Source organism: Mus pahari, chromosome 12 (assembly GCF_900095145.1).
Source record: "Mus pahari chromosome 12, PAHARI_EIJ_v1.1, whole genome shotgun sequence".
Classification (NCBI taxonomy): domain Eukaryota; kingdom Metazoa; phylum Chordata; class Mammalia; order Rodentia; family Muridae; genus Mus; species Mus pahari.
In genome coordinates, this window is record NC_034601.1 from 39,625,645 (window position 1) to 39,638,742 (window position 13,098).

At 39.5% G+C, this 13,098-nt stretch overlaps 1 protein-coding gene across 2 annotated transcripts in view; it reads left to right on the forward strand.

Annotated features, from left to right (window-relative positions):
* Positions 1–12,132, forward strand: part of LOC110329861 (cell surface glycoprotein CD200 receptor 3-like) — a 35,551-nt gene extending 23,419 nt beyond the window's left edge. The window contains exon 6 of one of the 2 annotated variants that reach the window (XM_021209762.1): positions 11,560–12,132. In XM_021209762.1, coding sequence (XP_021065421.1) covers positions 11,560–11,569 — 10 coding nt within the window. In that variant the 3' untranslated portion in view covers positions 11,570–12,132. The remainder of the gene's footprint in view (positions 1–11,559) is intronic. The other variant, XM_021209765.1, reaches the window with a different exon arrangement.
* The last annotated feature ends 966 nt before the right edge of the window (positions 12,133–13,098 follow it).

A 13,098-nucleotide genomic window follows, 5' to 3' on the forward strand; every position in this document is an offset into this window, starting at 1 on the left:
GAGAGAGAGAGAGAGAGAGAGAGAGAGAGAGAGAGAGAGAGAGAGAGAGAGAGAGATGGGACATTCAACCTATAAACCTGACGACAACACAGTCTACAGTACACATCTGTTTGGTTTTAAGTAAGCAGTGTTGCATCTGATATGGGAAGAAACAAAGAATGAAGGAAAGAAAGAAAATGCTTCCCAGTCCTCAGCTTCACATGGGCGTAGACAATGAGAACTAAGTTGCAATGGCAGGCAGACTTGTTTTCTAGTCCAACAAGGGAAGGGGAATTTATTGAGGTCAAGGGTATGCCAAAAATTTCAGCACTTCAAATCAACTACCAAACTAGGAGTGTCCCCAATGCTAAAACAGGGTATACTAGAATGCCCTGTGAAATTTCATGGTGGTTATAGAGTACAAGGAGACCTTGAATGAACTGAAGGATGACTTATGTGGAACTTGCATCAGCCACATACTACAAGATATTCTTGCTAGCTTGTGGAGTTTATTGTTAAGTATTTAGACAAGTCTGGTTTTGCCTTATTACTAAATCATTGCTATCTGGCAGTAGGACACAGTGGCAATCATCTTGATAGCTGAGTTCTCTATCCATCTATCACAATAAAAGAGGCAGATAATCAACACATCATGTGAGACCTGCACCTTTCATAATGGGAACTTTTAGAAAATTTCTGATATGGTATAGAGTTCACATAACCACATGGTAAATGTAATAATGGGCAAGTCTGAGCTTCATCCAGACACAGAACTTGTTAGCCCAACTTTGAAGGCAGTATTCTCAGCACAGAGAGAACCAGTCCCATTAGACATTAGAGCCAAATAAAGCCTTCCAAAGTATGAAATATACCAGAACTATATGATCTACAACCTTAAGGATTAGTTAGGAAAAGGAGACAGAAATCACTATTCATCGACACACCCATTTAATTTACCTTAATCAAGTCATTACTCTGATGAAGCTAGATGTTTTCCTCTCTTTCACAATCAAGAACATTGAATTTCCAATAGAAGTGGTAGAGTACAGGCTGTAGAACAGAGTTCCTCCACAATACTCTTCCTTTCTAGGTTTTCTTTTTCAAAAGAATATGGAAGAAGATGTGAAGGAAACAAAATTGTTCTGGAATCAGAAATCTCCAGTAGGAACGGGAAATTGACTTCCCAATCAGTAAAGAAAGAAATAAGATTCATAAATCATAAGACCCTACTTCTGAAGACACAGCACACCATGGATGCACCATACAGAGAAAGCTGTCTGGGACTAAGTTAGAATCTTCCTCAATAGTTGCTAGTTTTCATGTTCCTAGGATGTCTGATATAGGATAATGGGGGAGAATTGCAGTCTTGTAGAAAACAAAGGAACATTTTTATGAATCACTGTATATAATTGATAGGTTATGTAGCTACTCTAATGTATTATAGAGGGGTCCAAAGGAAGTTGATAATGATTGCTCTTCACTTTGAGACTGACTGAAGGAAGAAAGGATGCTCCTCTTTAAACTCTGCTTTATTCCTATGACCTCCTTTGAACCTCTAATTCTTCAAAATGGCCGTCTCCCGACATGAAAGAAGCACTGAGGGATAGCATCACATGCTCCTAGAGGGAAAAAACTTGGCCCTCTTCTTTAGTATGTCTTGTGACAGCCTGGCATACAGGATGAACAACAACTACTTTTTAAATAAACATGTCGAACAGGCATCTAAAGGCTCTGCTAAAAATAAAAATTGGCCTTGTCTCTGGGGGTCTACCTCTGTGGTCTCGTTGTGAGCATATGTTTCATATCTTAAGCTGTTTGAGACATGTGGTCTGGTTTAATAATTTCAACAAACTGAAATGGAAAAAATGCAACCAAAAACCTTAAAGAATTTGTCTAAGAAGGGCAGTTGAACACATGCAGGCTGTGAGGCGACCAAACTGTAGACTTAAAAATAACTAGGATTTATTCAGTGAGGGTATATAGCCCATGACTACACAGTAGACTCTTCTTGATATGTATCTTACCCAGAGAGGAACCAAGACCATCTTGCCGAGTATTGTTGTAACATTTAGGTTTTCCCCCATCCTTTTTAGCACAAAATGTTGAAGACATCAAAGCTAAAGTTTACTGCCATCTCTGTCTTCTGGGGAGTAGACACAACTCCTGATTGTTAAAGTTTAGGATGCAGGTAGACCATTTGATTCTTTGTACTGGCTAAGAAAGGTATTGGCAAACAAGCCAAGATGACTCTTCAAATTCAGAGTTCAAGTGTTGTTGAGTTCTGAGTGCAGAAAAGTGCAGAGTTAAAAAAAAAAGCCAATCAAAACCCTTCTAGTGCTGAGTAGGGGTTTTGATAGTCACAGCAGCTCAATACAAGCATGTTCATTTATCTGTACTTAGCATTGCAATACCATCTGTGTTACTTAACATTCCGTAGCAGTGATAAAATCCCTAAGAAAATCAATTTAATGTTTTGTTTTCGCTCCTGGTATCAGAGGGTTTCACAGTTACTGACCCTATTGATCTGGGCTTATGACAGTATGGTTTGTCACAGTAGTAGGACCATGTCGTGAAGGAAGACTGTGCACTTATGTCAGCTAGGAAGGGGGCAGGTACAAATGAACACAGGAATCCCTAACCCCTTTTCAAGTTCCTATCCTGAATCTACTATGTTTAAAGTAACTTTAAAGGTTACATCACCCCCTCCCCCCAATAGTATCACAGGCTGGGAATTAAGCCCTTAGCCTATGGACCTTTGAAGGCACATGTACAGCCAAACCATATAGGACTCTCCATGAAATACAAGCCTACCAAGAAGGTGAACAGAAAGTATTCAGAGTACATTATTGACCTCAGGATGTTTTCATTGTTTTTATTTTTCTCATAGCATATGAAGAAGAACCTTTAGTTTTATATGTCATCTTAAATTACTTTATGAATAAAAATGAAGTTCTGACAATGGTTTGACTTAAGCCTTTTGTTCTTTTCCTTTTAGTAGATTATCAGGGGAAACTGCTAGAATTTGTTTACAAAATACTGCCACCACAGAAACCACACAGCCTAATGGGAGGCACCTCAGCTGAACCCCAAGTTTCTCCAGCCCGATGCTCTGTCTTAGTCTGCCGAGCTGTGAAGTACAGAGGTTAAATGAGCTCATCCTTACCTAAGTCCCTCCTACTCTGAGGGCCTAGGCTGTCATGCAAACTGAGTAAGATTACAAATATTCACATGGAAGGAAAATCTGAACACAAAGGTAATGGTATTTAGATTTGATTCTTATAGCTGGGGATGGTGGTATATTCCTATTATCCCTGTACAGGGGAGGGGTATAATGAATTTGAGGCTAGCCTGGACTACACAGGGAGACCCTATATCAAAAAATAAATAAAACAACAACATGAACCCCGACTCCAGCATTGTGGGGCTTCATTTCTTCAACTCTATAGAGTGTCCATCACTTAATTACAACAGTGATATGAGATTAGATATTTCTTGGCAATTTTTTGATAAGTTGCTGCAAAATACTTACATTATTATTAGTTGGTTAAATAAAACTAAAAGTGGAAAAAGGCTCCTTTCCTAAGATTTTAATATAATTAAAAGCTTTAGTGAAACAAATAATAGCTTCTATGTAAGAACATGAAAAATAACTTAAAACAATAAAGTTGAAAGAGGACTTACTACATGTTAATGGGATCTTATGGAAGTAAAAGTGCAAATATGATTTTTTACTTTCATTTTGTTTATCTGAAGGATTAAATCGATGCATTTTTTTTTATATTGAATCATCCCTTCATCTCTTGGAAGAAGTCTATTTAATCATGGTGTATGATGTTTTTGATTCTTGGAATTGGTATGCAAGCATTTTATTGAAGATTTGTGCATCAATGTTCATGAAGAAAATTGGTCTGAAATTCTTTTTCTTTGTTGAGTCTTTGTGTGGTTTATGTATCAGAGTGACTTTAGACTCATAAAATGAATTGGGCAGTTTTCCTTCTGTTTCTAATTTGTGGAATAGTTTGATGAGTATTGGTATTAGCTCTTCTTTAAAATCTGGTAGAACTGTACACTAAAACCATCTGGCCCTTGGGGTTTTTTTTTTTTTTTTTTGGTTGGGTGATGTTGTGGGAAATATAAACAAACAAACAAACAAACAACCTGGCACATTCTGTGCTGGAGTCTGCAACTCTCTGCCCTGGCTGGCTGGTCTGCCTGTTCTTATCTTGTGGAGATTCTATGGCCAGGAGCTCCAAAACCATCTCCACCCAGTTTGCTAAGTTCCCATGGGCAGGTTGCTACCAAGCCAATACCATGTTTCAAATACCCCATGGCTTTGTGGTACACATCCAGCAAAAACCCATGCTTTGCTGCCAGAAGGAAGATACAACACAAACTTAATTCTGAAACAACAGTAACTCAATTGCTGGGTGCAACAACTAAAATCCTAATCTAATAGCCTTATTAACTCTAAATCCTCCAGTGGCAATTCCTGACAGATCCACCATTGAAATTGGGAGACACTTGAAATTACATCTTGTCCTCTCCTTATCCCAGTCTAAAAGGACCTAACTCTCTCCTGCTTCCTCTCTTCCTCCTCCAACCTGGAAGTCCCTCCTACTCGCCCAGTGATTGGCTCCTTTATTCATTAGGGAACTGTTTCACAAGAACAGCACCAGGCCCATCCACAACAGGGCGACTTTTGATGGCTACTTATATTTCTTCAGGAATTATAGGATTATTTAAATCGTCTACCTTATCTTGATTTAGCTTTGGTAAGTGGCGTCTATTAAGAAAATCATTCGTTTCATTTAGATTTTCCAGTTTTGTGAAGTACAGGCTTTTGAAATAAGACCTAATGACTCTTTAGATTTCTTCTTTGTCTGTAATTATTTCTCCCTTTTCATTTCTTATTTTGTTTATTTGGATATTGTCCCTCTGTCTTTTGGTTTGTTTGGCTAAGGGTTTATCTAGCTTGTTAGTTTTTTTCAAAGAAACAGCTCTTGGTTTTGTTGATTCTTTGTATTGTCTCATTGTTGTTTGTTTGTTTCTAATTGATTAATTTCAGCCCTGGGTTTGATTATTTCCTGTTGTCTACTCTCCCTTGGGTGTGTTTGCTTCTTTTCGTTCTAGGCTTTCAGCTGTGCAATTAAGTTGCTAGTATGAGATCTCTTCTTTAGCAAGGCATTTAGTGCTATGAACTTTTCTCTTAACACTGCTTTCTTTGTATCCCATAAGTTTGAGTGTATTGTGCCTTCATTTTCACTGAATTCTAGAAAGTCTTTAATTTCTTTCTTTCTTTTTCCCTGATACATTTGTCATTGAGTAAAGAGTTATTCAGTTTCCAAATGTTTGTAGTCTTTCTATTGTTTCTGTTTTTGTTGTTGAAGTCCAGCTTTAATCCATGGCAGTCTGATAAAATACAAGGGGATATTTTGATTTTCTTATATCTGTTGAGTTTTGCTTTGGGATCAATATGTGGTCAATTTTGAAGAAGGTTCTATGAGGTAATGAGAAAAAGATATATTCTTTCGTATTTGAGTGAAGTGTTCTGTGGATATCTGTTAGGTTCATTTAATTCAAAACGTCTGTTAGTTTCATTATTTCTCTATTCAGTTTCTGTCCATTGAGGAGAGAGGGGTTCCATGTATGGTTTAAACTTCGGTCATGTTTCTTTAATGAATGTGAGTACCTTTGCATTTGGGTCATAGATACTCAGAATTGAAAAGTCATCTTGGTGTATTTTTTTCCTTTGATGAGTATGAAATGTCCTTCTCCAGCCCTTTTCATTAATTGTTATTGGAAGTTTTTTTGTATTAGATCTTAGAATGGCTACTCCAGCAGGAGTGGGGAGATACTAATAGAAGGAATTTAGGTCATTGGTGTGTGCTCTGGAAGTGGATATTGGGACCCTAGCCTTCCCTCCACTCTTTGTTCCCCGGTATCAATGAAATAAATACCTATCTGCATCTTACAGTCCTGCACCTTGATATACTGTGTATTACAGGCCAACACAAACAGAAACCTCTACAACCATGGGCTCTTTCATATGACTTTCTTGGGTATTTTCTCTTGGCAATAGAAAATTGATTAATGAAGACCTGATTTATAAAGGAACAGTACGTTCATACTAAGGGGCAGGAAACAACAGTTAAAAATGAAAGGTAGATATCTGTAAAGTGATGCATAACTATCTCTAAAAATATGACCAAGGGAAAAAAACTAGTTATAAAATCACTTAAGCAATTTTTAACGAATACCCATTAAAATGAACATCTCTCATATTATGCATATTGGAAAAAAACATTTCAAAAAGTCCACAGTTAACTCATATCAGTAGTTAACCTTTGAGAAAGTAAAGGCAATGAAGAAGACTTAAGTTTTACCTGTTGTATTAAAATTTTTAGTAAGAATGAATCCACAGGGCCCATGAGATGGCTCTGTGGTTAAAGCACTTGCCATGCATGGCCGGTGACCCAAGTTTGAGATCCATGACCTATGTAAAAAGTTGTGTGGTTGTGTGCACCTGTAATCCCAGCATACCTAGCAAGGAAAAAAAAGACTGGAAAGTTGCACAGAGGTTCATGTGTGACCTAGCCTGGAATATGCATCATGGTAGAAGAGAGAGACTCTGCCTCAGGTAGAGGAGACAACTGGTTGCTGAATGTTGTCTGACCTCTACACAGCCATTATGAAGCGGAGGCTTTCAGTCTCTCACAGACACACACTCTCTGCCTCTCTCTCTCTCTCTCTCTCTCTCTCTCTCTCTCTCTCTCTCTGTGTGTGTGTGTGTGTGTGTGTGTGTGTGTGTATGTGTTGTGTATGTCTTTCTCACACACATATGCATATACATACACAAAGAGTAAAAATTTGAAAAGAATGTATGATGGTTTTACTTAGACATTAAAGAGGATTGCTTTATTTTTTTTTTTAAATAATTGAAGATCATAAGGCCAATTACCGCAAACATTTACTCTTCAATGAAGCTAAAATCTGAGTTATTTTCTTTCAGTCTTTGGTACTTCAGCTTTATGCATAGCCCATGTGCTAGGCTGCCATCCAGTTGATTGATCGGATCTCCTGAAGAACCTGGGCTTTCCTGAGTCTCATCGTTTAATTTACCCAACAGTCAGACACAGACCACCTGGCCTTGAAATTCTTCGATGGCTCAAGTGCTCAGATACTGCGACTCAGACTCTGTTCCAGTGAAGGAAGTTGAGGATGTCTATGGTGGCAGAATTCTTCCATCTCATTACACTTAAAAGCACAAGGTTATGGAAGCCACTGTCACTTCTCATAGGTAGATATTTACCTTAACCACAGTTTGTGGATGGACAGAGCAGATTAAAAATCCCAGAGCCTGGCTATAATTCTTCCACTGGAATATGCTAGAAAGTCTATCCTTTTCATCAAATGTTAGCAATTTGGGAAAGCACAACCACAAGCTTAACAATGGTTGTTGCTTTTAGCAACAGAAAAAAACCAAAACAAAATGAAAATGAATGTTGACACCATGCAGTGTCACCAAAAATCAGAGGGGGGAAGATATTTTGTATATGAAGAAAATAAGAATCACAGACAGTGAGACTGCTCAGTGGGCAAAGGTGATTGCCACCAAACTGGAACACCTGAGTTCGAGCCTTCGGACTGACTGGTAGAAAGGGAGAAAAGTTGTGTTATGTCTCTCTCTCTCTCTCTCTCTCTCTCTCTCTCTAGAATGAAACAAACACACACAGAAAAGAACTAAAAGAGTTGCAAAAATTTGTCTGAAGATATCCCTCAATTCAGTTTTCCCTTGATCTCAAGTCTGTCACCTTCTTGTAGTTGGCTATGATCTCTGTCCTCTTGAGACCAAGAGCTTAAGTTACAAGATACATCCAAGTCCATCTATTGGGTCAACTAATATGCTGCCTAATATTTACTTCACCAGGCATCTGGCTCTATTACACATTCCTTCATAATATTTTCTTATATCTTATCAGAACCCTGAGTTATAACCCTGCCTCTCACATGAAGGAATGAACCAGTTTGCTTATGTCACCTCACCAGGAATTAGTAGAGTGAAAATTCAAACTTGTAACTTACAGCTCAACCAACTGCCTATTCTTCTAAGGCTGGGGTTTTACCAACCCCAAGGTCTCCTTTCCTTCAGCACACAATGAAACCCTTGAACAAAGTTCACCCTCAAATAGACACACACCTTTCAGTCTGGCCTAACTGGTCTTAAGACATTTGTCAAGCAAATCAGTATGGTTTCAGGTGTTTTTATATATGACTGTGAGCCATCTGGTCACATTAGGAAAATAAACCATTTCTAAATAGTGTCGTGTGTGAGGCAACAAGAGCCCCATTCTCTCACTCCTCCTCATGCCCCCTCCAGCCTTTTCTGTTCCCCCTTTACTGCCCTGAGTAATTTGTTTTTAATAATGTCTGAGCACACTGAGGTAATGGTCTCCCCACATCTACTTGTACTCTTAAGAAAGAAAGAGTCATTACTAATAGAGTATACTCTTTTATTTTGATTCTGTTTGGAAAGAACTAGAAAAATTGGCCAGGCATTGCATAAGACTGTGGGCTGCCATATGTTTCAGGAAAACAAATTGAATGCAAATACTTAATAACAGGGTGACAGTACCAGATATCTGGGAAGTAGAAAGAAAAGAAGAAAGCACATCAGAAAAGACCATTACTTTTTTTTTTTTAGGCTAGTGATTTACAAGGCTCCTGACCTTGCTGTATATAAGAGCTTACTGTGTGCAGGCACCTCACACGAAGTGACCAGTTTTATCCTTATTCAAAACTCCTCCCTAGGACCGTCTTGTTAGTTTCATTGTATAAGTAAATAATCAAAGGTTACCATAGAATTCAAGGCCAAATCTTGTTCTGTTCTTAACAGTCGTCTTCCCTCTACTGGAGACAGTTGTGCTCAGTCAGTGGGCTTCTCAGTCTGGGCATCTGGAATCAGGACTGCAGCTGCTGTCTAACTCGGATGCCCACAATTTATTTCTTGGTCATCTGGTACCCACTACCATTGACTGTAGCTGGATAACTTTGCCGGATTTCAGAAAGAGTAACCAAGACCATTGGGGTGGAGAATTTCCATCACTTTCTAGAAGTTCAAACTAATTTTGAACAAATTTGTTTGGTTTCCGATCTCTGGTTTCTACACTGGAAATGTGACAGTTGCTAACTTTGTCATGACCTTTACTGGAGGCTAGGAGAGATTGTGTGTGCACAGTGCCCTCACATTCAGTTAATGGTAATTCATTAGTAATGGTGGCCCAATGAAATCCTCCTCCCACTGAAGAATGCTTTAATATGTTGCAATTTAATTTTCAAAGAAAATATGCCTCCAGTCTCTGGTTATAGAGGCTCTTCTTGGAGGCCCAAGATTTATCTGGAAAAGTTATAGATCTGTAAAGGAACTGGCATCTTCTCTTCCTTCTTTCTGAACAAAATGTTGGTCTGACCAAGCTGCTGAACTACGTAAGAGCATGCCACTGTAGGCTGGGCTTATAATTTGTTCCCACTGAGAATACATAGAGCTAACCCAGGTTGCACCTGGCAGAAAATCTTGTTTGGCCACAATGTTTTTCAAAGCTACAGAACACTCTAGTTCTTCTGATTTATACAGTATGCTTATTCTTGGCTTTTTTCCTGCTTGATATTAAAGAGTGTCTACCCCACAGACACCTCTAACACACACAAACACATAGAAACACACCCAATATACACAGTAGTGCTTAAATTGAGCTAGACAGTAAACAGAATGTGACTTTTTGTAAAATAATAGAAATGAGTTTATATTTTATTTTTAGTTATGAACTACTTGGTTCTCCTGGAGATACCTACTTTCAGAATTTTCCAAATACTTAGTTTTTCTGAAGAGGACTCAGAATCTCTTTATGTTGGGACATTTGAATACTTCTCTTCCATCTAGCACTGACAAATAAATCTAAAGTGGTCCTGGTGAGGTAATCCCATGAAAAGGTTGCAAATAGGCATTGACAGCCAGAAATCTGAGCTTGGAATCATGAAATACACAACTCACCATTTGAGGAACCTAATACAGTCCCTCTGATACCCAGTTTATGTATAAGAAGAATCTGTGAACAGACTCTAGAGACTAGAGGCCACTGCTGACTGGTACAAAGTGATGTTCAACAACAATGATGCCCTATATAAAAAAAAAAATAGAACCTGAACCTGTGGATGTAGTCCAGGTGGTAGAGTGTTCTCCTAGCATGCATGAAACTGCATAAAGGGAACATAGTGGCATGCATATATGTAATTTCCATAATCCCATCACATGTCATAGTTTAGGTTCCAGAAGGACCAGCACAGTTGGTGAATGTGTCCAGTTAGGGGTGTCATGTCACAGGTCACCTGTGCCCAGTGGCAAGGGAGCAGCAGTACTTGGTGACCTCATTTCCCCCTTTCTGGGCTGCCTGTAAACAAGCAGCAGGAGGTAAGTGTGAGGTTTTCCTGGTGCCAGGGCTTCTGTTCCTCCCTCCTCTTGCTGTTATTTTTGCAAAGGCCACTGCTGCTTCTGGCAGGAGTCAGGTAGACCAAGGATGCCTTTGGTTTGCTGACCTAGGATTCTTGCTGACATTCCTCTGGAGGATGATGGGTGGGGCAGGAAAAAGTCCCCCAGATGTTTACTTCTCAGAAAAGCTTTGAGACCAGAGTCCTGGCAGGCTAGCCCCAGCTCCCACCAGGTGGGCAGGGTGATTAGGGACACGGAACAGCTGAACACGGAAGATGGGCGGTGTATCCAGCTTTAGGAGGCAACAGGAGATTCCAAGGTTGCCCTGCTGGATGCTCTCTCCATGGTGAGAGCATGGAGTGTTCTACTCCAGCTTGGAGTGTTCTACTGACATGAAGTGAAAGCATTGGGAAATGGTGAGATGTGTGTCTCTAACAACAGGCACGAGCTAAATATTTTCTCAAGCTCACTGTACTTCAAACTTTAGCTTCTGTAGAGATGTCATTGTGAGACCAGAGAAGGCCAGGGGACCTATTTTTAAAGATCCTATTGTTTAGGCTTGAAATACCAGCATTTTAAACAATCATTGCTATACATGAAAGATCCTGTTAAATACATATCTGGGTGTTTTGCTGAGATACCTTCATGCTTCCTTTGTGTATCTTTGTCTCTCTCGGAGGAAGGGTTTGCCTGGGTAGAAGAACGTGCTGTGGATACAGAAAGCAACTAGCAGTGGTTCATTCTGGCTTTTATGCCTGGAAAGACCAAGGTACTTCGTTGGGGGCAGTGTATTAGGGAGAAAACTGTAGGTAGGAAAGAAGTGAATATTCTTTAAGAAGGGAAGCTTCTGAGACTGTAGGCAGATGTGCTCATTCACTGCATCATAAAGAGACACTAGAAGGAATAGGAAACTGTGTCTAAGGAGTCGAAACACTTATACAAGCTTGTACCTTAGTTATGAGTTCTCTATCTACGCACACTATAGGGATAACTGAACATTGTTAACTGGACATAGTATCTCAGGACCGAAGCTTGGCTTTCCAGACTGCTGGGTCATAGCTGAAGACTAAAGAGCATCCCCTTCCCTCCTAATCCAGGTGGATCTAAAAACCCTGAAGAAGCCACACCTACATTGACTAAGCACAGCGTCATAACTGCGGAGAGACGGAATGTAGAATGAAGCTAATGTTGTCATAGGCTATGTACAGTAGCCATTTACTTTCAACCTCTACGACTGACCTCACACTCCTGCAACAACTAGGCAAAGCTCCTGGAACGCACTCCTAAGCTTAGCAGACATCTTGCCTCCACCAATGCAAAGTCTAAGACTGCTACAGCATCTGGGACATTTAGAGAAGATTAACCTAATTTTTTATATACCAGTTACCTAGTGTCCCACCAATATATTTCCTAGTAAAAGTCCATGTGCCTTCTTCCACAGTGGAGCGTGTTACTCGGGGGAAAATGAATCTGTGCTCTGGATCTTTGGTCATTCACATTTGGCTCATCCTAAATTACCTCTTATTCCTTTGGACTTCAAGCTATGTTTTAGTGACAAAATCACTAATGGCCAAGGTTGAGTTTCTCTCTCACCTTAGCAGAGGCTTGTTCACAAAGGAAACATCCTTTACTCACTTAGCTTTCGTATTTGTGGGCCTGAAAAGTAAACTAACAAAACCAATTTTAAGAGGCATAATGAAAGTATATATATATATATATATATATATATATATATATATATTCACAATGAAAGAATTTATATGTGTGTGTGTGTGTGTGTGTGTGTGTGTGTATAAATTATTCACAGAAAAATGTGGCTCAAGGCCACAAGTGGACTTTGGAGCTAATATTCAGTCTTAACAGGTGTTGGGTGATCCCTGAAGGCAAATTATGATCTCTTTGATACTTCTTTTTACCCCCAAGAAAAATATTAAAGCTCTGCTGTCAAAACATGGCAGCAAGTGACCATGTAGACATCTTTGCCTCTGTTTGGGCTTTCTAGACTTCAGTCAGTCTCTGAATGTAGCCTATTTCTTCATTTTACTAATCTTAATGCCTCTTTACTTCCCTAAACCTCTAGTGACAAGACAATTCTTAAGTTATGGTTTTTTACTGCAATTCTGGTAGGGTGATGCTCCCCACTGCGCCTCTTCACCTCTTTTCCCTAAAGTCTCCCTTTGGCTCCTCAGAAGAAGGGTGTTCTCTACTCTGTGACAGTCAAAGCATGGTTTGTTTGCCTCTATTGGGCTGAGTAACTACGTGTTACTTCTAAATTCACAAGTCCTAAATTTTTTGCCAACAAGTCAAAAGGTTTACAGTGTCTGAAACTGTTTTCCCTCTAAGTGGTTCTTAACTTGTCTGTCTTGACTCCCTTGTGGGTCACATATCAGATATTCTGCCTATCAGATATATTTGCATTATGATTCATAGCAGTATAAAGTTACAGTTTTGACGAAGTGGATGCTCACAGCCAGCTATTGGATGGAACACAGGGTCCCCAATGGAGGAGCTAGAGAAAGTACCCAAGGAGCTGAACTGCAACCCTGTAGGTGGAACAACAATATGAACTAACCAGTACCCCCTGAGCTCGAGTCTCTAGCTGCGTATGTAGCAGAAGATGGCCTAATCGGCCATCA